This window comes from Corticium candelabrum, chromosome 18 (assembly GCF_963422355.1).
Source record: "Corticium candelabrum chromosome 18, ooCorCand1.1, whole genome shotgun sequence".
NCBI classification, from domain to species: domain Eukaryota; kingdom Metazoa; phylum Porifera; class Homoscleromorpha; order Homosclerophorida; family Plakinidae; genus Corticium; species Corticium candelabrum.
This window is the reverse complement of record NC_085102.1, coordinates 848,846-874,388: the sequence shown is the minus strand read 5'-3', so window position 1 is coordinate 874,388 and position 25,543 is coordinate 848,846. Positions and strand designations below refer to the sequence as shown.

The 25,543-nt window shown below is 43.4% G+C and overlaps 1 protein-coding gene and 1 long non-coding RNA gene across 2 annotated transcripts; one reads left to right on the top strand and one right to left on the bottom strand.

Annotated features, from left to right (window-relative positions):
* Positions 1-8,287: 8,287 nt before the first annotated feature.
* On the bottom strand, positions 8,288-10,896 carry LOC134194369 (uncharacterized). Its single transcript, XM_062663297.1, has 2 exons — positions 10,342-10,896; positions 8,288-8,491 (listed from the first exon to the last, which is right to left on the bottom strand). The coding sequence occupies exons 1-2, from the start codon at positions 10,606-10,608 to the stop codon at positions 8,408-8,410; spliced, it is 351 nt and encodes a 116-aa protein (XP_062519281.1). The 5' UTR covers positions 10,609-10,896; the 3' UTR covers positions 8,288-8,407.
* Positions 10,897-17,314: 6,418 nt separating this feature from the next.
* On the top strand, positions 17,315-17,742 carry LOC134194287 (uncharacterized). The gene is made up of 3 exons (XR_009972184.1): positions 17,315-17,432; positions 17,514-17,558; positions 17,624-17,742. It is a non-coding gene; the product is annotated as an uncharacterized LOC134194287 (long non-coding RNA).
* Positions 17,743-25,543: the final 7,801 nt, after the last annotated feature.

Below are 25,543 nucleotides of genomic sequence, written 5' to 3'. Positions count from 1 at the left end.
AATTCTACCCGACAATTTCATTTTTGTTATTCCAACTATGTTCAGACATTTGGTACAACCTACTTTACAACAACAACAACAACATCTGATGCCTCACTTTCTGGATACATACCTGGAGAAGGTGAAGCTGTCATTTTAGGAACATTTTTGCTGATTTTCATAAGCAGGTTACTACAGACTTGTCATCTATATCTCAGAAGACGCTACAGTCACAGATAAAGTGTTCCATCTTTGATAATCTCAAAGAATCTTGCAGCCTTCTAGTTAGTGCTCGCCTAAACACCGTATCATCAATTCATGCCGCAGCCTGAACCCATAGTTAGGCCTCGCTATGGCTTCCCATGAATTTGTGATTGCAGTCAAACTCTGGCCGGGAATTCCTATCTTTCCAGATTTTTCCAAGGCTATAGGTTGTATGTGTGGACAAACAATTGATTCATTTGGAGATCATCTCCTTGGGTGTGGTCACGGTTCTCTATGATCCAGACGTCATAATGCTCTTCGAGACATCATCTATTGCACGTTACTTGTTGATGATGCTGGTTTACACCTTGAGGAGCATTGCAGTAGCACTTCTTTCAATCGTCCTGGGGATGTCTTATCACCCCAATTTCACAAACAGCAAACCTGCTTATTTTGATGTTTCCATTTGGAATAACATGCAGCCTTCATACATTATACCATCTTCAACTTTGGCTGGAGCTGCTGCATTTGCTGGAGAGGAACAAAAAAGATGCTCATCACCAGACGAATGTGGAAGCTGCAGGCGGATGTTTCTACCCTTTGATAGTTGAAACAGTTGGTTTTTGGACACCTGCTAGTTTAGCTACACAAAGAATAATTGCCTCTAAAATGATGACAAAAGCTAGACTTTCATTTAGTCAAGCATTTAGTAATTTGTTAGAACAATTATCTGTTTGTCTTTGGCTGTTTAATGCTAGAACAATAAATGATAGATTAGATTTAGCAGTGGACGTAGAGCGGTGGAATTTACCCACTGTATAAATAAATATGAATATATGTACTAAAAAAGTATATATATATATATAGATATATATATAGGTTTGAAAGCAGCTACTGCTTCATGCGTTCTTTCATTGATGCCACCTCCGCCAGAGAAGACTTCTGCAGTTAGAAAATAGACCTGACTAATGCGTTTAATGAGTGCTCCAGATCGGCTTTTCTTGAACGCTTACGGAGAGAATATCCACAGTTGTTTGCTTGGGCTCAGTGGACATACCACTCACCTGGTGAGCTGCAATTTGGAAACCATCGGATCCTGTCCACAGCCGTTGCTCAACAGGGAGATCCCTTAAGTCCTCTGTTGTTTTCTCTTGTGATTCTGGAATTACTAGACTCTTTCGATTCTTATTCTGGCTTACACTTTCAACTGTGGTACTTAGATGATGGCTCTTTTGTTGGTAATAGAGAATCAATATCGTCTCTATTACAAAGTTTACTGGCAAAGGGTCCTATTTTTGGCTTGCACATCAACTTAATTAAACAAATGAGAACTATATTGGCCTTCTGGAGACCAAACTTTTCCTGAAATTCCTTCAGAAGTCAGACACTTATCAGAAGGTATCGAGTTACTAAGATCACCAGTCCAACGATCTTTTTTAAGTCCTCCACAGCTAAACGTGTAGACAAAATCTTGGAGTCCCAGTCAAATCTTGCTAATCTTGATGATCCATGGGTTGAATTGCATTTGCTTCGAAGCTGTCAGAATGTTTGCAAAGTCAATCATATTTTACAAACTGATGTTCCGGCCATGTTGTTGGAACAATTACACCGCTTTGATCAAGGGTTACGTTGATCTTTAGAAATTATTTGTCGTTCTTCTGTTACAGATATGACATGGCTGCAAGTGACATTACCTATTAGAATTAGTGGACTTGGTCTGAGAGAAGCAGTCCAGTCTTCACCAATTGCTTACATAGGGAGTTGTAATTCTACTCGTAAGATAGTACAGTACTTCCTCAAAAAGGCTTGTAATTCACTGGATATTGCAAATTTACATTTCTCAAGGCAGGAGACTCTGAAAGTCATCTTCAGATTTGTCACTATCTGAAAAGCAAACACAGTTCTTCGACTTTAGATTTCAGAACTGCTACTCAACAACAAATCCAATCAGAATCTGACTCTGATTTAGTCAAGTATTTATTAAACACTGCTAGCTTACGAGACAAAGCAGATTTAAATTCAATCAGTACATCTCATGCAGGAGCTTGGTTGCGAGCAATACCCAACTCTAATCTCGGCCTTTCCATGTCTCCTCATGAGTTTGCTTTGCAGTACGGCTCTGGTTGGGAATCAAGATGTTTCCTTCTCCTCCGTCATCTGTCTTCTTCAGTTGTGGTCAGCACATTGACACTTTTGGAGATCACCTTCTTGTTGTGGTTGTGGCGCAGAGCGCACTTGTAGACACAATCCATTGGCTGAAGTTATTTTCCAGGCCTTATTGGTTGAGAACAGAGATGTTATGAGGGAAATGAGGTGCAATGGTTCTACTGAAAGCTGTCCTGGTGATGGTTTTCACCCTGATATCTTGAAGGGTCAACCTGCCTATTTGACGTAACAGTTAGAAACTCTCTGCAGCTGTTGTATGTGGCTGCAACCGCAGCAGAGGCACGTGAAGAACAAAGAGATATTCACCATGATGACAGAGTTTGTATAGCTGGTGGTCTCTTTTATCCCTTAGTGGTTGAGACCTTGGAGCTCTGGTCATTATTCAGCATCAAAACTCTGACAGCTATTGCTTCCAAAACCTCAACAGTCAGCGGCCTTAAATTCCACCAGGCTTTCCAAAATATGATGCAGCAACTTTCTATTCAATTATGGAAACATAACTCGAGAATGATTCATAAGAGAATTCAGCTTGAAGTACAGGACGTTGATAGTTGGGATATACCTAGTGTAATGTAAGACTTGTTGGTTTGTGGCTGTTTGGGGATTGCTTGAGTTTGAAAACAATATATATATAATTTACTGTCCGCGTACAAGACGAAAAGAAGAAACTAAAAAGAGCATTATATAGCAGATAAGAGCTATAGAATAATACAGCAGATAAACAAAGAGGCTTGAAGAGTGCTCAAATAGGGTTAAAGTGCGGCATGCTCCAGAATCCAGTTTAAGTTCATCTGCTAGAAACGACATGAGGATGAAGAACCAAATACCAGAGAGCAAACAGCATATATATATATATATATATATATATATATATATATATATATATATATATATATATATATATATATATATACATATATACTTCTTTATAACCGCCCCATGGGCGAAACACTGAACAATAAACTGTATACAGAGAGCATCCCAAAAAAACAGTTTGGGAGTGTACCAAATTTAAAGTTCCACTTATGTCTAAGATGAGATAAGAGAAAAGTGTAAACAGTATCAAAAATTTGGAATGTAGATAGTCAAAAGTACAGAAACAGTAACATGACTAGAAAAATCACCAGCAGATGTCACCAAAGCTGACAAGGCACTGCCGCAGAAGTGTGATATTGCAGAAATCCTTGATAACCTCAGAGACAGGCTGACTGATGGAGTAGAAACAGACATAGTTAAAGAAGGTTGATAGTAGAAAGAAAAAACAAAAAAATTACGACAACATTCACCAACAGCTGACACCAACGTTGACAAGGCACCGCCGTTCAATAGTTCAATAGTCTCAAGCCCTTCCGGAGCATTATCAAAATGACCTTCTCGAACTTCGCCGACAAATTATCCGGTTGCGTGAGACACATGACTATACTCCATATAATTTGGCAAACATGGATGAGACAATGATTCGCTACGACAGTGTTGCTACCATTACCAACAATGTTCGTGGTGAAAAGACCATAAGAGTACGAGGTACCGGTTACCAGAAGAAAGGCTGCACTGTCGCTCTTACAATTACAGCTAGCAGGCACAAGCTGCCGGCACTTGTCATATTCAAGGAGCCAACAGGTGCAATCGGTCTGCGAGTGAGGCGCCATTTGATGATTCCAGCTAATGTCCTTGTAACTGCATCAAAGAGCGGTTGGATGACTAGAGAAACAATGGCCCTTTGGATTAGGAGGGTGTGGGTAATCCTGAAGACAATGTTCGATGTCTCTTCGTACTAGATGAGTACAGAGTGCACAAAACGAAAGAGGTGAGACAGTATGCAGAGGATAAGAAAACCGATCTCATCTATGTTCCAGGTGGGTGTGCTAGCCTCGCACAACCACTAGATGTTTCAATCGATAAGCCATTCAAGTCGAATATGCGTCATATGTGGGAACAATGGACATTTGATAACCTGAGAGGCACAGCTAGGGTGCATCCGTCACGGCAGCAAGTAATCAACTGGATTTCTGAAGCATGGTCATCCATTTTACCAGATACAATTGTGAAATCATTTCTCCGCTGTGGAATCTCCAACGTTATGGACGGATCACAAGATGATGAGTTATTAGATCACTTTCCACTAGATGAAGCAGAGACGAGACAAGAGGTAGCAAGCTTGCTATTCAGTGACTCTGAATCAGATTCCGAGTTTGAAGGTTTTAATGACTCAGATTTAGATGATTGGATTCTTCATTTTACCTTGTGACTGCGGTCGTTTGCAATGAATGGCTTGCCAGGTGGTTAATTACTTGTCAATTGATTAAGTTAATTACTTTCACCAATTAACACCTCCAGGTGTCAGGTTTTGAGTAAAGTCCCATTCCTAGTTTACCTTTGATGCTAGCCAACCATGGGGGTGGGGTATTAATCGCGTCAGTACGGTATATATATATATATATATATTACACACATACACGTGTGTGAAACATCAACATATACTAAGTGAGCAAGTCCCAAGAGAGTCACTAGAAGAATGCAGTTACATACAACCGTACCCTAAACGAGCATTAAATAACCAGAGTTTCACAGATAATTGTTCAATGAGGTTCTGGAAGGCTTGAGAAAGGGATGTTGTGTTACAGGTGGTAGTCGTCAACGTGATAATCTTTAGAGTCTTCAAGCTTGAAGATGTCCAATAACCTAGGGTCTCCAAAGCCAGAGGGAAGAACTCTCCGCCAGCAGCAGCAACGATATCATCATGGTAGGCATCTTTTCCATTTCACCCGCCAATGCGGTGGCACCTGATTGCAGCGGCAACGATGCAGCTGGGTTGGAGGGAATTTCTAACAGTTATGTCAAAGAAAGCAGGTTTTCCTTTGGTAAAATCAGGATGATAAATGTCACCTGGTCGATGAAGAGCTCGGCCACCTATTCTCTGTTCCTTCTTTACTCCACTATTGTCGGTGTAAAGGGCGTGCCAGACAATATCCCTCAAACTGTCATGTCGTTTTGTTCGCAAGGGGCCACTTCCATAGCTCAAGGCATGGTCCCCAAACTGGTCATTGATATAACCACACACACATCTTTGGGCATTTGGATGTGTTGGAAATATTGGTAATCCCAGTCAGATCCTTATTAATGTGATGAACTCATGTTTTGAAAATGCCAGCCCAAGTTTTTCATTGGGAAAAGCCCTGAGCCAGGCTCCAGCGTAAATGAACAAGATGGTATTGATACAAGCAAGATCGCTTATGCTGCTGTTGTTTCAAAGAAGCATAAACCAAGTCATCTATTTGGCCCTGAAGAGACTTTTGAGAAAGTCCTGAAGGAACGACATTCGTATTCATCAGGTTGTCAGAGTTGGTGAATAGATCAGTAAAGCACATGTTGGCCAACTCTTCACCAGAGATTTTAAGTGTTGAAAGCTGTAGTGAAGAGACCGTACCACCATGTAATAGGCAATCAGTTAACTGACGACTCATATGGCAACTTCCAAGGAAGGCCGCTGATGATGAAATCCGAGCCTCACGCGAACCTAAACCGCCAAAGCGAATTAGGCAGGAAAGCTTGTAACCAAGCTGCATCCGAAATAGAGGACTGAGTGATATTACCCAGAGCTTGACAAAGACCAAAGTCAAAACGCCCAAGTTGAGAATCCGCAGAACCAAGTGGAACTGTTCGCAAAAAGATGGTTAATTTTAGATAAACTCAGACAACTTCTTAGCAAGTGGAGTGCTATTTGTGGGTTGTCTAGATCCGGCAAACGATCTTGTGCATCCAGTACTTTATCGATACGAGATTTGAAGAAGTTGTCAAAGAACTCATGCAACCCAAAAATAGGAGAGCCAAGTAATTCGACCCCATTAGAGAACACACATAAACGATGGATCTCAGGAGGGAAACTTGGAAACTCTTGGTCTCCAGACGGCCAAAACACTTCACATTTGCCAAGGTTGATATGTAGGCCAACATCAGGTCCTCTTGATCACAGCGATTTCAACAGAACAGATAATGCATCCCGTGTACCAAAGAAAGTACCATCATCTAAGTACCACAGTTGCATCTGAAGACCATCAATATGACCTAAGTCATCAAGAGCTTCTAAAATGACCAAAGAAAACAGAAGCAGGCCCAAAGGATCTCCCTGCTGGACTCCTGTGGTTGAGGTTCAACAACAGTTACCAAAACGAAGCTCACCAGCAAAGCAATAGCACCATTCAGCCCAAGACAGCAACTCTGGAAATTCTTGGTTCAAACGACGCAAAAAAGAAGACCGATTGCATTCATTGAAAGCATTTTTCATGCCTATCTTCAGACAATAAAAGTTCTCATCCTCACCATGATCCTGAATAAAAGTTCTAGCAGTGTGGACACCAGCTTCCAAGCCTCCTTTAGTACCGACTCCTACTCAACCATATGGGAAGAAGACCTCCAAAAGACGAGGTTCAACTGCAGAACAACATACACGACTAGTTAGTCGCCGCAACACCTCACCAACCGCTATAGGTCGAAATCCTCCTGACTTCTTGTGCAGGGCTGTCAGTGAAGCGCCCACAAGCCAGGGTGAGATACGTTTGTCTAGCTTTCCTGACAGAAGTGAGTTAACAAGCTTAGTAAGATTCTCCAAGGAAGTCTGTGAAGATGGAGCAATTGCTCCCATGGTTATATATATATATATATATATATATATATATATATATATATATATATATATATATATATATACATATATATAAACAACAGAGTGAAACAGGGCTGCGTTCTAGCACCTACTCTTTTTAGCATTTTGTTTTCTGTGGTTTTAAATGATGCCTTCAAGAACATCCGAGAGGGTGTTCGAGTTGAGTTTAGAACTACTGGAGGTGTATTCAATCTCAGACGCTTACAAGCCAAAACAAAGGTTTCTAAGAGTCTACTGAGAAAACTCTTGTTTGCTGACGATTGCGCATTAGTTGGTCACACATATGAAGACATTCAATACATTGTCAACTGTTTAGACAGATCAACTAAACGTTTTGGCTTGAGTATCAGCTTGAAAAAGACAGAAGTGCTTTTTCAACCACGTCCAGGCTCAAACTATAACCCTCCTCCAGTTATGATTGGTGATCACCCATTGTCTTACGTCAGCAATTTCAAGTATTTGGGTAGTTTCCTTTCGAATAATGCAACTGTTGATGCAGATGTCTCTCATAGGATATCAAAGGCCAGTGCTGCTTTTGGTAAATTGTACAACAGACTCTGGCAAAGGCATGAAATCAAACTGACCACGAAGGTTGCAGTTTACAAAGCAGTAGTCTTATCAGTTCTATTGTACGGATGCGAGTCATGGACCCTTCTTCGTCGTAACCTCAAGAGTTTGGAGAGTTTTCATCTGCGATGTCTTCGCCGCATATGTGGAATCCAGTGGACTGACTATATACCCAACACAGAAGTGTTATCTCGTTGTAACATCAGTGGCATTGAATCTTTTGTTATGAAATGCCAATTTCGCTGGGCTGGTCACATGTCTCGAATGCCTAATGATAGAATTCCCAAACAACTCCTTTTTGGTCAACTGGAACAGGGCCATCGTCATCAAGGTGGTCCTAAATTACGTTATAAAGATTCTATCAAGGCTAATATGAAATCTTGTGGGATTGACTTCCTGCAGTTTGAGAAACTATCCAGTGATAGAACAAACTGGAGATCTCTCTGCCATTCATCACTCCAACAGTTTGAAGAAAATCGTATTAGACATCTTCAAGCTCAACGTCAGAAACGGAAAGAACAAATTGTTCCTACCAACAAGTCATTTGTTTGCCAATCTTGTGGAAAGGAATGCCGTTCAAAAGCAGGTGTTAAATCCCACCAGAGACACAGAGGACACTAAAGAGAGTCATCACTGTTATCAGTGGACATGCCATCATCATATATATATATATATATATATATATATATATATATATATATATATATATATATATATATATATATATCATTTAAAAATCTTCTCTTAACTACACAGGTGATGGCTAATGTCTGTGCTCAATCTCTCATCAATAACTGTGAAATACCCATTCATAACAAAAACTGTTAATTAATTTAGACTTACCCATCTGAGATCACACTCAACCAAATGAAGCTTTCTTGACTGACACCACGTTCTCAAGTCTGGAAACACCTAAGCACAATACAATGTATAAACTAAAAGCAATACATCAATAATGAGCACTTTGATATAAAATCCAAATATTTGGGTTATGTGCCAGCTGAGTAAATATCATCACATGGTCACACCCCAGTGCTACATTGTCCTACAAACAGTTGCAATGTCAGTAACTACTCAAAACAAATAGCCAACTGATCCTCATCTCGCTGCAGACTACAGACCAAGTGATAGTCTGCATCTCGCTTCCAGACTAAGGACTATACACAACACTCAAAGTACAAAACAGTGAAACAAAGCAACATGATAAAACAAATCAACAAAAAATAATAACAACAAGAATATATAAACGATATCTTTAGACAAGTGCCATGAATAAACTGTTCTACAAGAGACAACCACAGCTGCGGCCAACCATTACTGAAAAGTTATAAACCGTTTAAAACCGTCAAAATATCAGCTCCCTCATTACTCCAAGATATTGAACTCTGTGTCTTGAGAAGTAATATACATATCTCTGCTGCACATATACAATACATGGTAGCAACTAAACAACAATAGATGCTCACTTCACAAAGGCATAAGAACCAAAGGACTAGGAGGCTACAGCTCCAATAATTGCCACTTGATGACATTATAATAAAGTTATATCATTTTCTTGAAATGATACCCAAATACCAGTATTCAGCCCCTAAAGCTCAGCTGTTCCATATGCCTCTGCTTCAACAAGTTAATTTCTATATGATCCCCGTGTACAGTATACTTCATTGATTGCTGTCAATCCTGTACTGGCTAGGCACACGGTATTTCAACAAGTGGTCAAAAAATGTCGCAACTACATGCATTCTAGATCAACCAGTGTGTACCCTGGCCAGCAGTAACTTTGTCAACCAAATCAAATGACAAGAGTGTCCGTCTCACTTTAGATTACAAAATTGAAATGGAAGGCAAAATATGAAGTTGAACATCACACTTTGTCCATGTCAACAAAGACGTGTGGACCAATGCCCGTTCTGATCAAGTGAGATTATGAAATAACAGTAGTATGAAATTAACAAAAGAGATCAATAAGACAATTTACGTAGGTACAAACCAGCAAAGCAAAGCTGTTTGACATTCCATATTGAAGTAGCTATGAGTTGTAGATGAAATGGATGTGGTGCTACATACCTGTGTGTGTGTGTGTGTGTGTGTGTGTGTGTGTGTGTGTGTGTGTGTGTGTGTGTGGTGTGTGTGTGTGTGTGTGTGTGTGTGTGTGTGTTTGTGTGTGTGTGTGTGTGTGTGTGTGTGTGTGTGTGTGTGTGTGTGTGTGTGTGTGTGTGTGTGTGTGTGTGTGTACACACCAGGCCAACATCACGAACTGAATGGAGACATGTATACATAACAGTTTACATCAGTAGACAATGCTTAGCTACTTGTCCCCTTATGATTAAGGGGTAGTATGGCCGTTACAGCAGCGATAGATAGACATAGTAGTAGTAGTGGTAGTGTGTGTGTTGGTATCTTGTGAAAGTTTGTAACTACCTGAACTTAATTGCCTGACAGACTTTTAGCTCAGTTGCTGTTTACTCTAAACTATACAGTGTTTACTCCACAATACATCATGACTGAAGTTCATATTCAGTGGTTTCTGAACAACTACAGTATTAGTATTGCTCTATTCCTCTGAACATGCAAATTAAAAAATAAAAACACAAAATAAAACATTAGTTACCATACAGCTGACTAAAATTAGAGAGGAAAATATGTTGACACTAGTTGCACAATACGATTATGAAGAGATAACATCTCACATTCTATTACACAATTTTGTATTTTAGGTAATTGCAATACAATTAATTAAATATCTTCTTACGCATCATAACCTCTTTGATGAGAGCTTCCCTTTCAGAGTAAAAATCACTGAAAGTTGATGACACGAACAGTCTGATAGTTTTCCATCCACTTCTAGGTGGTGGAGGTTTACGACCTTGACGTCCTCCACAAGTTAAATCAACAAGCTGCCAGCATTCCTCAACACTACGTGGCCTCTTACTAGCAACACTAGCAAGAGTGACATCTTCACCTCTCTTCAAATCAGTCAAAGTCTCCATTTCTACAGTGGCTCTTTGTTCTCTAACTGCAGAAGCCATTCCTTAGAGGGCGTTCCCAGTCTCGGATTCCCAGGCAACCCTAAGCTAGGGGCAATAGTAGGTTGAACTTGAGATGCTTGCTTAGTTGTCGCTACAGGATTGGGAAGAGTGTTGTAGACTGACTGAACAGCTGTCTCTAGATATTGCAGCCGTCTTTGAATAAACTCGAGCTCCTGACAAGAAATTAGAACCTGCTTCTGAAGACTGTTACCTTCGGAAGGCGTCACGTAACCATCAAGACCAGAACCACAACCCATCGGCTGTGTACAGGGTTGGTGCAAGCATTGTTCGGAGCTTTATACAATCCGGGTATTGTGAGCCCGCTCTGAACATGTCACGTGACCTCTCCCGTGGTTTGATCCGAGTTTGTGGTTTGATAGGAGCAGCTGTTCAACTAGTCTCGCGTAGCCAGACCCCTTTTCGCGGGGAGGCCGCGGCGGGGAGGTCTGGCTACGCGAGACTACTGTTCAACAAACACTAATTCTAAAGTACATGTATATACGTTTTATACGACATTGTCTACCACTGGTTGTTTGCGGATAATTGCGGCCGCAGAAGAGGACAGCGGTGTTCTTCGATAGCGCGTCCCCAGACTTTCTCGCGCTAGTCTTGTCCGGTGCCGTATGACAATTCCAGACGCGACTAGCCTCGTACCCAGGCCCTCTTGCGCGCCCGGATTTTGAACGTTGTGTCGGGACTATTTGGTCGCGGGCAATTATCTCGCTCTTATTCGGTTCTCGAAACTGTTTAGCTGGAGCGTACTTGGTTTCGGCACCTACGAAGACTATTTAGTCGCGGGGACTATTTGGTTTCGCATTTATTGCGGCACTCTCCAACTCTTACAGCTGTACTAGACGGACGCGAACGACGTGATGATGGCCATGATAATTTTCACGCGTCTCCCAGACGTCTCGATGACTGCCAACCAGGAATACTGAAAATGCGTGAGATCTATCAGTACCTAGAGTCTTGGCCACAAACAACTAAATACCTAAATTTTACAAACAGTAAACTATATAGCTCTCCCGTTGAATCTGGATATGTACAGGGTACAATGTATTTGGATTTCCGAATCCGAAAGTGGAAAGGGGAGGGACTGGATGCGCGGACTGGATGCGCGGACTAGTAGCAGAATTGGCTGAATATCTTTGACAGCTTCAGAACTAGACTTGCCTGCGGTATCTAGATGAAAGACATCTTCATCCTCCTGCTGGGTGTTCACTGTTGGTCGCTTCCTCGAGATCGCGTAGCGCAATTACTATTTCTTGCATTTGCATAATATATCGCGCGCAGTAATACACGGAACTATTTATGCATCCTCGATTTCCGGACTAAATTATTGCAAGCCCGGGCATTTGGAAGTTTAGCTGTTGGTTATTCGTAATCATCGATCACTTTACGGCAGTCTCGTTAGATTTTATATTAGTTACTATCAGACACTACAGATTTTTACATAATCTACGGTGTCCCTACTGTACAGGTTCACTAGAGGTACATCTGCCTGGATCTCTGTCTAGTTTCAGCAATCTAAAAGTTGCGTGAGATCTGTGTTCCTGGCGTGTGAGCGTGTGACCTGAAGGAACTTGCGTGAGACTCACGCAAGTTGCGTGTGAGTTGGCAACTCTGGATCATGAGCCGAGTGCGACCTACTTCTTCTTCGTTTGTATTTGACTTCATATGAATACTGAAGTCATCACGACATTGTCTATCGCAGTTTGTCTATCGCAACGTTTCGTTTTGAGGCAAATCTCGGCTTCTCTGGTAGGCGGCGTGTCGAAAGTAGGCGGAGAAGAATCTCGTCTGTTAGGTAAACAAACATCTGTGTGTTGCTGCACTAGCGAGGACGACTACAGTTGTAGATATAACATAACGTTTGCAAAGTGGAAAGTCGCTGACAGAGGACTAGAAGGTTTGTATATTACACTAAAATCGCTAAAGTATAATATTCGTATAGCCTCGCAGAACTTAATTAATCTAACTACAGTACTTTGCAACGCCAAGTTTTGGTTGGATGCGTATGCTCTCAGGAACGCTTCTCCCACAATACTGATAACGCCACAAAGTGAGAAACATGAGAAGTGGTGCAAAAGTTTCAATGGAATATTTTCACCGATCTGTACAATTCAAAGCAATAACGTAATTATTAAAAAAGAAACAATCTTGAATACACTACCAAGGCACACAAAGAACACACAGATAGACGAAGAGACAGAGGAACAGCCAAAATTAAGCATTGGTGCAGAAGTAATATTGGACAACAATAGCACGGTACACAAAAAAAAACAAGCAAACGACAGACAGACAGACAGACAGACAGACAGACAGACAGACAGACAGACAGACAGATTATTATATTTGAACTCTTACTCTACTAATAACAATCGCTAACTTTACGTATGCATAACAATAACAGTCAATGAACAATATGTTGAACGTCTTTATCATATAGAAAGTCATCAAAATTGCACTTAGACAACTTTGACAACTTTTAAAAATCACACGAGAGTTGCAAAACTGTACAACTACAGACAGTTGCTTTCTCCATCTATCTCTAAAGTCTGTTTCGCTGCTCTTTCCATTTGCATCTTTTGAAATTTCTGAGATCTTATCGAGATAGTCTTCAGCCAGACAGACAGACAGACGGACGGACAGACAGACAGATTATTTATTCTTCGATACAAAACTATTACATGATCTAGTCACAAGACGGTAACAATTCTAGAATTTCTAAATCAATTAACATAATAAACTAATGTTTCAGTCATATAAGAAGTCCTCTACTTTACATTGTTGATGCGTCAATTTAACTTAGACACTTTCCCACTGATCACGCTTGCATTGCATCTCTGTATACACACTCATACCCTCATGCATGCACATAGCTGCATGCTGATTAGTATAGTTCTTGTCTTCATTTTCTTGCCTGCATATCTTGATTCTACTGCAGCACATTTTGCTTTGTCACCATTCAAAGAAAAGATAGACATATGGACGGACGGACGAACAGACTAAATGGCAGGGAGAGACAGAAGATGCAGCATGTATACAAGAAAACAAGATTTTCACTAAGCTCACCTAATCTACAAAGCGTATGGTTTTATAGTGTACAACAACGCAAACAAACAACCATCCATACCCATCTGATAGACCAAGTGCAAATTAAGTGATTTTACGTCAAATACATTAATTAATTGTTTCTCGAACTACATATATGCACTTATTTTCTCTTCTGTTCTGAAAGTCATTACCGATCTTAGGTCGTGCACAACCAACTAGAGAGACGTAGATCGTCTTCCTTGCAATTGGTCGTAGACAGTAAGTACGCATATACGTCGCTGTGCACCTAGGTATCGATCGATGCCCTGCATGATCAATGCATAAATCTGCAGCTGGCCGAAGTATTCTATGCACTAAAACATTTTAGGCACATCTATAGATACGCGTGCGCTGCGTGATCTTCAATTATCAAATCATGTTTGTTGACCTTGTAACCCACAAAAAATTCTTACTCCGCCTACTTTCGACAATTCTGCTGCAAGAAGGGCCGAGATTTTCCTCGAAACGAAACGTCAGACATGCGAAATTGCGATCGACAATGTCGTGATGACTTCTCTATTCATATGAAGTCAAATACAAACGAAGAAGAAGCAGATCGCACTCGATTCGGCTTATCGAGACGTCTGGGAGACGCGTGAAAATGATCATGGCCATCGTCACGTCGTTCGCGTACGTCCGTTTCGTACAGCTGTAAGAGTCGGAGAGTGTAGATTTGAGGTGCAATAAATGCGAAACCAAATAGTCACCGCAGGCGGCCGAAACAAAATAAGCCCCAGCTAAACGGTTTCGAGAACCAAATAAGAGCGAGATAATTGCCCGCGACCAAATAGTCCCTGCGACCAAATAGTCGACCCCTGTACATCAACGTTAGCATTCCATTCCATATTATTCAATTGCACACCGAAAATAAATTTGCAGTACATAGTACACAATTTGATGTATGCAGTAGATGCAACAGTGCAGATATTGATGCACAATCCAGTTACTAATGTACAGTCCAAAAAGATTTCAAGAAAATTAGAAATTTGTATAACTGCAAAGAATAGCAATTATAAATCACTTTACTGCAGTCGAATCTATTTCAAGTTAATTTGTGTCGAGAAAACAATGTTCAGCAGAAGACGTTCAAAACTGAGGCCCCATTGAATAAACGGTGCATGTTACTGCTCGAAAGGTGCGCATAAAGACAGCACTTCGTTTATGTCAAAATCGCGGTTGTAACACATGTCAACTAACTACCGAGAATCAAAAGTCGCGCCGCTAGCCTCGTAGACCAAAGCTCCTTCGCTCCAGCGGCTAAGTCCAAACCGCGTCCAAAAAAATAGCCCAATTTAACCGGACAATTTTGAATCGGCGCTACACGAGTCTGGGAGGCCGAGGCTACATGCAGACCAGGCGACGACGTTTTTCATCCCGACTTCTCTTACGGAAAGGCTGCCTATTTTGATATCTCAGTGCGAAATTCATACTGTCTCAAGTGCAAGCATGGGTTAGAGAAGGCTGGCCACGAAAAGTAGCAGAAGATGTACGACCATACAAGATTAAGGCGTCACGAACTGTCTGTGGAGGCTGACTGTGTAGTTTGCGGAACCAGGGTTGTGATACCGCCTGCAGGCAGCACACGGATCTTGACAGAGCTTCATGAAGTCATGCAATCCTGGAACTGCATGCTAGGATGAAAGGATTGGCAACGGGTGTATGGTCTGGTGGCCTTGACGCAGAGGTGGAACAGCTGGTCAGGAAATGTGAAATATGCCAAATGAACCGCCCAAACCCTCCTTCAGCGCCGTTACACCCATATGAGTGGGCCAAAAGAACCATGGTCAAGAGTACACGTGGACTATGCAGAACCGTTCCTGCATAGGGTCGATGTTCCTAGTAATAGTAGATTCACATTCGAAGTGGATTGACGCAGGACAGGCATCTACAGGCTTGGTGACAGTATGTACACTGCGACAAGCTTTTGTTCAACACGGACTCACAGACGCGGTAGTGTCAAATAACGGGCCGTGTTTTACCAGCAGTCTGTTTTTTCAGAGTTCATGAGGCAGAATGGCATTTGACATATCAAGGTTGCACTGTATCACTCAGCTTCCAATGGTCTGGCAGAACGTGCCGTTCAGACATTCAAGGCTGGAGTGAAGAAAATGATAGTGGGTACTTTGGAAGATCGGATTAGTGGTTTTTTGTTTCCATATCGAACAACACCACACACCACCACGGGAGTATCTTTAGCCGAACTCTTGATGGGACGGAAACTCAAGACTCGCCTGGACTTGGTCAGGCCAGGGTTAGAGGAACGGGTGATAGACAGGCAGACCAGGCAAAAGAAAGGCCATGATGGAACGGCGCGAAACAGAGTATTACAAGCGGAAGATGTACACCATTTATGCTTGGAATCATAACTGGATTCCTGCCAAAATAGTGGAGGTGACAGGGCCATTGTCATTAAGGTGTCAATAGGCACACCAGAGGATAGTGCGTAAGCACCAGGATCAAATCCGCCACAGAGAACCTTCAACTGCTGAGCAAAAGCAGGCGGTCAAAGAAGAAACCCCTGCGCAAGGAACTGGGTCAGAGAAACAGGATGTAGAATCACCACCACCTCCAGATTCTGATAAATAACCACAACCGGAAAAGCATTCAACCAGATGATCAACCAACCAAAACAGCTGAGGAAGTACAACTGCGACGATCAAACATAGCGGACAGACCGCCGGACAGACTGGACTTGCAGTAGTGAGTAGTGACTATAGTTGGGGAAAGGAATGTAGTAGATTAGAGAGAAAGGTCGCATCGTAACATAATCCTGGGTAAAGTAGTGTTCCTGGATGCGGTAGATTAGTGGCGCGAGCACTAGAAATATATGTTGAGTTGTGTTCACTACAATGACATGTGCCGAAGTTGCGTTACATCTGGGCCGTTATCGAATCAGATTGACCAGACCTATCACCAACACTCCTAACCCTCTATAACATGCTGTTTTTCGATGGATGGTGGTTCGGGAGATGTCGTCCCTGGCATACACCAAGGTTCGTCGTACGGCTCCTCCTTGATCTCCTCTTCCTGCTTGGGTGACGTTTCCTCCACATCCACATCTTTAAATTTGTTGGGAGGTCTCAGAAAACGCAATGCCGAGTCGAGCGCGGCAGCACCAATTCTCTGATGTTCTAAGAGGCATATACAGTCGAGTGCCGTACCACCGATATGCTCCTGGTCGTATAGTTGTGAGAGGTGTACGTGAGCTAGCCTCTTAGCGGGTGGATTCAAAACGCGCAATGCACTATCGAGCGACACCGCACTGATATCACTTTTGTCGTGCAAGTGCAAGAGGTATTCGAGTCACTCCATAGGCATAGAAACGGTTATATAAAAATATTGCGCCTATTAGACAAATAAAAACTTATTAGCTACGAGCGTAAAAGAAGTACACCACAATAAGTGGTGGACTGCTTCGCGAGAAGCTCACTCTAGACGGGCTGTATTGACTTCCGGTCTGTCTGTCGGTATGTCGCTATCTATCTATGTTTGTTTGTAAGCGTGTGTCACGCTCGGGGAGTTTGTCGAGCCAATCAGCAATCGTTTTGGGACGCGAAACGTAGGTGACGTAACAATCCAACGCTTAGACAATGGCCTGACGTAACAATCCCGCGCATAATGACCAGTGACCAATCGCCGGTGAGCATTCATTAGCGTCCCAACTTTACGAAGATGAGGAAGCATTTGAGACAAGCGACTAGAACAGAACGTTCTGAAGACTTTACAAGGTACTTGCAGTTGAATGACTCGACTTTTCACTTTGTACACGGTGTTGCGAAGAAAAATAATTTTTTTGTCATGTTTTGCAGCTGCACGAACCGCAGAAAAACAGAAGAGACAGCAGGCTTTACAAGGTTTTCTACCTCAACGTGACTGCATGTTTAGAAAGGTCATACGAAAGAGATTTCGTGTTTTGCAGCTGCACGAAAGAATCAGCTGAACTGGCGGTAAGTACGCGGTCGGCAGAAACGCATGCATCGCAGAGCTGTATAGAAGTGGCGAATGCATGCCAAGCTTCGTCCTGTAGATCGCTGTCAGCTCCGTTGGCCGTTGATTCGGACGATGTTGGGCATTGCCTAGAGGTCGCACCTATGGCTTTGAATGATAGCTGTAGTAGCCGGACTGACGTCGAGGTCTTTGATGTACCGGTCAGTCTGGCGGGTGCCGACCTCGGCAAACCTCTTAGTCCTGCCAGTGCAAGTCGCTGGCAGTCGATTGATGATGGTGCGACAGTGACGCGTGATATCTATACAGTTGAAAGTACCGTGCAATCTACGTGTACCGGTGTACTTGCGCGCGTACAGATGCATGATGTATCTGAAAGCTTAGCACTTTCAGAGTGTTTGACATGTAAAAGTGGTACGTGTACATGTCGTGATACGTGTATGTCTTTGCATCACGGTGAGTCACCAAAATCCAAACGGCGACGTCTTGATCGTGAACGCCAACGACGTCGTCGTGCGAGCGAGAGTGAACTCGAAAGATCTAATCGTCTAGATTGCAATGCCGAGAATCAGCGTCGTCGTCGTTCGCGAGAAAGTGGCATGCAGTCGCACACGACGAAAGCGCGCAAAGTAGAAACTGTTGACGATCGTCAACTCCGTTTGAAGCTTCAAACATTGGCACTGCACGTCGCCAATAGCCGGGCTCGTGAGAGTGAGGAGAAGCGCTCCACTAGGCTTGAAGCTGTTGCTAGACAGGTCGCTAGAAGACGAGCTCTTGAAACTGACGAGGAGCGCGTTGTCAGGCTTCAAACGGTGTCTGCGCGTAGTGCCGTTAAGCGAGCTCGTGAAACTGACGACGAGCGTGTAGTCAGGCTTCAACAGATGGCTACACGTGATTCCGATAGACGAGCTCGTGAAACTGACGAGGAGCGCGCTGTCAGACTTCAAGCGATGTCTGCGCGTTTTTCTGACAGGCGAGTTCGTGAAACTGACGAGGAGCGTGCCGCTACGCTCCGAGTACTCGCTGAACAGGTCTCTACTAGACGAGCCCATGAGACAGTAGAAAAAACTAGCGAACGTAAAGCATACATGTCTCACCAAAAAGCTAAGCGACGATCAGTAGAGACTGATATTGAACGCTCAGCGAGACTAAAGCAAGATGCCGCTGGCAAGGCAAACAATCGCGTTTGTGAATCGCACGAGCAAACGGAAGTGCGTCGAAGTCGTGACATTGCACGTCACAATCGCAAGCGCAGACGCGATAGCACAGTCGCGGTACCGTCTACTGATGATATCGCCGGTATCGGTACAAAAGTAGACTCTTCTTGGCGTAATTGGAACACGAACGCCTTCAAGCAGAAGGTACAAGCAAATTTGGTCGCTTTCATCGCGAAATTTCTACGTTGCATTTCTCGGAATGTGACGTTTGTCGTGAGGCGTGGCCTTCGATGAAAGTTTGCGTACAAGGTGAGTTGTCTATATGTAATCGTTGCCAGAGAGACAAGGGCCTTCCTAAATTGTTCTCTATCGAGAACAACGCGATACCGGGGCCGGTACCAGAATGTCTCGCTCGGTTGTCGGTTGTTGAAGAAATGCTCATCGCTCAGATCATGCCGATGATGCAGACCTACATTTTACCGTACGGTCAGTACGGATACAAAGGGCACGTTATCTGTCTACCGCAAGACGTTCAGTCTGTAGCTACCGCGTTGTCACGTACTGGACGGTCGGTAGGTGTGGTCGTCATCAGGCGAAAGGGTAAGTCTGGTGGTCATCGAGATTTCCGCGTCAGACGTGCTGTAGTATTGGAAGCTCTTCGTTGGCTCATACGCAATAACCGTTACTATTCTAACGTAACGATAGACTACGACGTCGTAGACGCGTTGCCAGAAGACGGTACGTTGTCCGACTTGCAAGTGATTGAGGACGATGACCTAGCCAGACTAGACCCTAACGATGACGCTAACGTAGACGAGCAATCTCAGCAAGAAGGCTCGTCTGATGATGAGGACTTGCCACTGCAGCGAACAGTGCTTCCTCGGCTAGGTACGGGTAAGTGTGAGAACGATATCATTCGCGATTCGGTGAATGAAGGTGCCCGTACGTGTGGTGCACGTGTCGCGCATGCGCAGTCATTCGTATCTGATCAGATTGTAAATAATGATCAGGCGATGGCCACTGTCGTCGATTGGCCCGCTATTACCAATCAGTTGATCGACGAGTTTAATTCGGAAGGTTACTGGAGCAGAGCGTTTCCTACTCTGTTTCCGACGGGTGCTGGTGAGTATCTGGCGCCGAGACAGCGACGGCTAACGCTCGGTCAGTACTCGAAGCATCTCATTCGCTATCGTGACGGACGGTTTGCGCAGCATCCCAGATTTCGTTACTTTGCACTGAACACCATGATGAGATGGCGAGCTCTCGAGACAGGCCGTGTGTTTGTCAAACAGAGAATTGGTGAAAACCATCTGAGCGTGGAAGAACTGAAGGATATGGTTAATCGAGGTGAGACTTCGTTTGCATCTCGAGTAATGATGTTTAGTAGTTCTTTGCATGGAACTAGACAGTACTGGTGTACTCAAAGACTAAACCTAGCGGCCATGCAAGAGGCACTAGGCATGCCGACTATATTCTTTACGCTTAGTGCTGCTGATACTCAATGGCCAGAGCTTCAGGACTTGATGCGTCACTATCGGCCAAACGCTAACCAAGACAGGGCCAGTGAGAGAATAAAGGCAGTCATTGAAAATCCTCATTTGACCGATTGGTTCTTTTTGCACAGAGCAGAAAAATTTATGCGATACTTTTTGCAAAACAGTCTTGGTGCTGTAGATTTCTGGGCACGCATTGAGTATCAGCACAGAGGTAGTTCTCATTTGCATGGTGTGGCATGGCTGTCCGATGCTCCACATTCTGATAAGATAAGTTCAGAGTGGGCATGCATGCACAGAGCATCCGAGTCGGGCGAAGCCAAAGCCACTAGCGAACAAATGAGAAGGGCAGAGGACATTGCACAGGAGGTGTATGACTTTGCTGATGCCCTGGTAACTACGTGGAATCCCACGTTGAATGAAACGGGGGAGGGTCACATGCCTCGAGCAGAAATGCACCCCTGTCACAAACGACATAGAGATGTGACCGACGAAGAGCAGGATTATGCTGAACTAATAGCCAATGTGCAGAGGCATACGAAATGCTCAACGGCTTACTGTCTTCGCCGTGCTAAACGTAAGAGGACCTCTGCCCTAGCAGGGGACAACGATCATGGCAGTGAAAACGAGCTACAGTGCCGTTTTAAGTTTCCCAAAGTCTTGTCAAGTAGAACACATTTTGAACTACAAGACAAGCAGCCAGAGCTTGTTACGCGGCGAAATGATTCTCTCATTAATGGGCATAACCGGGCTCAATTGACAGGCTGGCGGGCTAATGTTGACATGCAGGTGTGTGTCAATGCAGAAATGGTGTCTAAGTACATGACCAAATATGCCAGCAAGAGTGAAGGCATGTCTGAACCTCTAAAAAAGACTTTCGAAGTTATAGTAGAGGACTTGAAGGACGATGATCATCCAAAGAAAGCCGTCCAAAAGCTAATGACAAGGTCTGTAGTAGAGCATGACTACTCGGCACAGGAAACGTGCCATCACCTTACGGGTGAGAAGTTAGTGGTATGCAGTAGAACGATTTTACGTGTAAACGTTGATGGTCAGCGTGAAGTCGATGTGGCACAAGATAAACAGGCTACAATTTCAAGTGCCATGGACCACTACGTAAACAGGCCAAAAAGTAACGAATTTGAAAATCTCTGCTTTGATGACTTTGTCATGCAGTACGATTTCAAAAGGACGGGGTGTCTTGTCAAACGCACCAAAAAGGCTGTCATTCGTTACGTTCCTGAAGTAAAGGCTGCACTTCCAAATGATTTGGAAAAATATGAAACTTACTGCTCTAGGCAGCTGGTAAAATATAAACCTTTTCGGTGCCCAGAAGAACTGACTGCTGATTTTGGTGGTAGTGCAGTTGCTTCGTGGGAAGAATGGCAGGGCTATTGTTCTGACGACCTGACTCGTCGGATTTGTTTTGCTCAGGACGTTGAAAGGGCAACAGATCGCGGCGAAGTAGAAATCGACGATGACAATCTAGCACCCTGCGATGTTGATGAAAATGGTACGTGCAATAATAGATGGCACGCAGTAGAAGACTGGATGGTATTGTGTCAGTTAGATGCTGACTTTTCAGAATCTCCAGAGAACGAACAGGGTTCTGATAGTAATACCGATTGGACAGCATCTGCTGTGAATTTTCCTGATGCCCAGGAAGCCATAACATTTATTGCTCGTAATAAATCTGAACACGGTGTAGTTGATCAGAACGTTGACCTGTGCGACTATAATCCTGATTTCTTACTAGGCAATCAGCGAGTTGCATACGACATTGTCAAATGCCATTTCGAAAAACTTAACCAGGGTCTGTCGCCGGATCCACTTTGATGTGTCATATGTGGAACGACTGGTACCGGTAAGTCGTATCTTATCGGATGCTTCCGTTCTCTACTCAGAGGTGCATGTTGTGTCGCTGCTCCGACAGGGGTAGCAGCATTTAATGTGAATGGTAGAACATTGCACTCTTTGTTAAAACTGCCTCTCAACTTTACGGCAAGTAATGAATTGCGTGGTCCTGCACTACAGAATCTGCAGGAACAGTTAAAGCTATGTCGTTATGTAATTATAGACGAAATGTCAATGATTGGTCGACGTCAGCTAGGCATGATACATCAGAGGTTGTGCCAGGCACGTCCTGACCATGCTACTGAGCCTTTCGGTGGTATGTCCTTGGTACTGGTCGGAGACTTTGGACAGTTGCCTCCAGTGGGAGACACTCCACTCTATGTCGCAGATTCGAAGGGTATTTTGTCGAATTTAGGTAGAGCCATGTACACAGAATTTACGGAGTCGGTAGTGCTGACCGAAGTTATGAGGCAGGCCGGCAGTGATGATGCTCAAATCAGATTCAGACAGGCCCTTCTGCGACTAAGAAATGCTGCCGTCACTGAAAATGACTGGCAACTTTTTATGACCCGTACCATTGAGTCGGCACGGGTAAATAGAGAGAATTTGACACTGTTTGATGAAGCAATTCGATTATTCTCAACAGTGGAAGAGGTGGCCGAATACAACGTCGCTTACCTACGTCGGCTAGGCAGGCCTATTGCCTACATCAAGGCTATACACAATTGCGCTGAGGTCAAAAAGGCCAGTGAAGATGAAGCTGGGGGTCTTCATGCGAGTGTAGTCTTATGCGAAGGTGCCCGTGTTATGTTGTCCTCCAATCTGTGGACAGAGCAAGGGTTAGTAAATGGGAGCATGGGAACGATTGTGGCTATACTGTATACTGTATCGTTCTGGTGGACCTCCTGACCTTCCGATTGCTGTTGTAGTGCATTTTGACAAATACAATGGTCCCACATGGGGAGGCGAAAGATGCGTTCCAATTGCACCCATCAGTCGATCGTGGAGAACAGGAAATAGGGAGATGTCACGCCAACAGCTTCCACTTAAACTGGCATGGGCAATCACAGTACACAAATCGCAAGGTCTTACTTTAGATCGAGCTGTGATAGACCTGGGTAAAAAGGAATTTGCCGTGGGACTTTCTTTTGTCGCTTTGTCACGTGTAAAACGTTTACAAGACTGTCTTTTACAGCCGTTTGCTTTCGAGCGGCTGAAGAGTCTTGCAAAAAATAAGAACGTTCAAGTGAGAAAGAACGAAGAGCGCAGGCTTGCAGCCAAACATTTAGAAAAAATTGGCATGCAAGCAGAAAGCCACTGTTTAGTGGGCAGCAGTCAGGGTAATGTTGACCTAATGGAAACTGGGTCATTGCACGTTACTTGTGCGACTCCGAGGACGATACCCGCAATGTCAAATAGCGGTAGATGTCAGTGTTCACGCAGTGAAGCACACGATCTGCTCTCTGTACAAAATCGAGAAATTATTCAAGTAGGGGGAAGGGGTGATTGCCTATTCAAATGCTTTTCTCAAGCTCTTATGGGGTCACAACGATACCACCTAACTTACAGAGAGCAGATCGTAGAGTTCATGAGGGAACGCGCTGTTTCATTTGCTGTCTACGTAGATGGCGATTACAATGAACACGTTGAGTCAATGTCAAAGCAGGGTACATGGGGAACTGATGCAGAAATTATGGCGGCTGCCACCTACTTTGGCTTACCGATACACGTTTTCTATCGAGCAGGCCAAAAGTGGGAATGGCATACGCATGAACCTCGGTTTTCTTTTCAGTTTCCTATGGATGTACCCGTTGACAGTATAGAGTTGGTCAACTATGATAGACAGCACTATGACCTGGTTCACGTGATTCAACGAGTCCCTTAGAAGGTACCGTACACGTGTTACTCTAGATAGGTCACTGCCTTTGCAAAGACATAGAATTTGCCACTAAAGGCCAGTGAGGCCAACTGCCTCCCAGGTAATTTCATAGTTGATGACTAGCAGCTCTGTCTGAGCAACAGGTTCATTGTCATGCACACGTGGGAGCAGAGACTTGAACTTGAGTGTGATTGGTTGTGAGTCAATTGACTTGGTGCACTATGATCGATCAGTGTTCTGCCCAGGAGTTTCGGAATGGTGGTCGGGTATCTGCTGCATTAAGGGGCATGATTTATTTCAGACAAGAAAGCACCAAACAGAATGTATTTCACTGTTGATGGTCTATAATCTGAAAAAAAACAGACTAAGAAAAGTGCAACTGCTGTCAACAGTCTGCCCAGTCTCACGTTTATAATATGGCAAGGATAGATGTCTGCCATCCATTGCAGCAAGTAAACCACTAGCATGGTCGGAACATGTGGAGTGATGGTTGGTGTTTGCTGAGTGATGGTCGGGCCTGACCACCTCCGACCACCGCGGGCAGAACCCTGATCGATCCATGCTAGCCAGAGGTCTCACAACACTTGCCAAATGTAATCAGCAAGTATTTACACACACAAATTTCATAAACTTTTTATTATGAATCCGATCAACTTTTCTTATGGAATTTTTATCTTCTCAATTCTTTCCTCTTTCATACTGTTACTGCTGGCTTATCAAATACTGGTGAGATGTATGCTACATGTAATTGAGTATTATTGATATGCAACTGTCTCTGTGTTGTAGAGTTGTCTTTGAAATATTGGAGAGAAGCTAATTTGACTGGGTCTATTCGGCAACATTTTGGCATACACAATGGAATCTGATCAACTTTTCTTATGGACTTTGTCGGCTCAAGCTCTTTCCTCTTTGATATTGTTACAATGCTGGCTTATCAAATATTGGTGAGATGTATGCTATAATTGAGTGTTACTGATATCTCAATTTCAGCTGTGTCGTACAGGTGTTTAAAGTATTGGAAGAAAGATACAATTTTGACCCACTTCTATGTGACTTACAACACCCCTCAACCTCAACATTCTGTACTGGGATGTCCCACGTGACCTCTCACCTGACACGACCCGTCTATTCTACAAGATCTGTTCAACTTTTCTTATGGAACTTTTTATCAGCTCAAGTTCTTTCTTCTTTCATATTGTCGCATTGTTGGCTTATCAAGTACTGGTGAGATGTATGCCAAGATGTGAAAAAGATCAACAATCGAGCTTAACCGGTCACGTGAGCGACAATTCAATAATAATACGTTTTCCTTATAACGTTGTGGACACTGCCATAGTCAATAGCATCCTTCTATTTGAACAGCTGAATCCCGATACGAAGATGTCCCATCTCGACTTTACACTGCTATCACACGTCAACTGGTACAGTTGTTTAGTGAATGTCGTTTTGTGCCACAGCCGATTCTTCCCGCTCCTGCACCTACTCCTACTGCTACTACTGCTGCTGAACTG

Bases quoted from the DNA above. Each gene is read 5' to 3' on its own strand.
- LOC134194369 (XM_062663297.1), bottom strand. From the start codon at position 10,608: ATGGCTTCTGCAGTTAGAGAACAAAGAGCCACTGTAGAAATGGAGACT. The intron at 8,492-10,341 runs GTTATGATGCGT...TATTGTGCTTAG, and splicing joins GGGAAGCTCTCATCAAAGAG to GTGTTTCCAGACTTGAGAAC.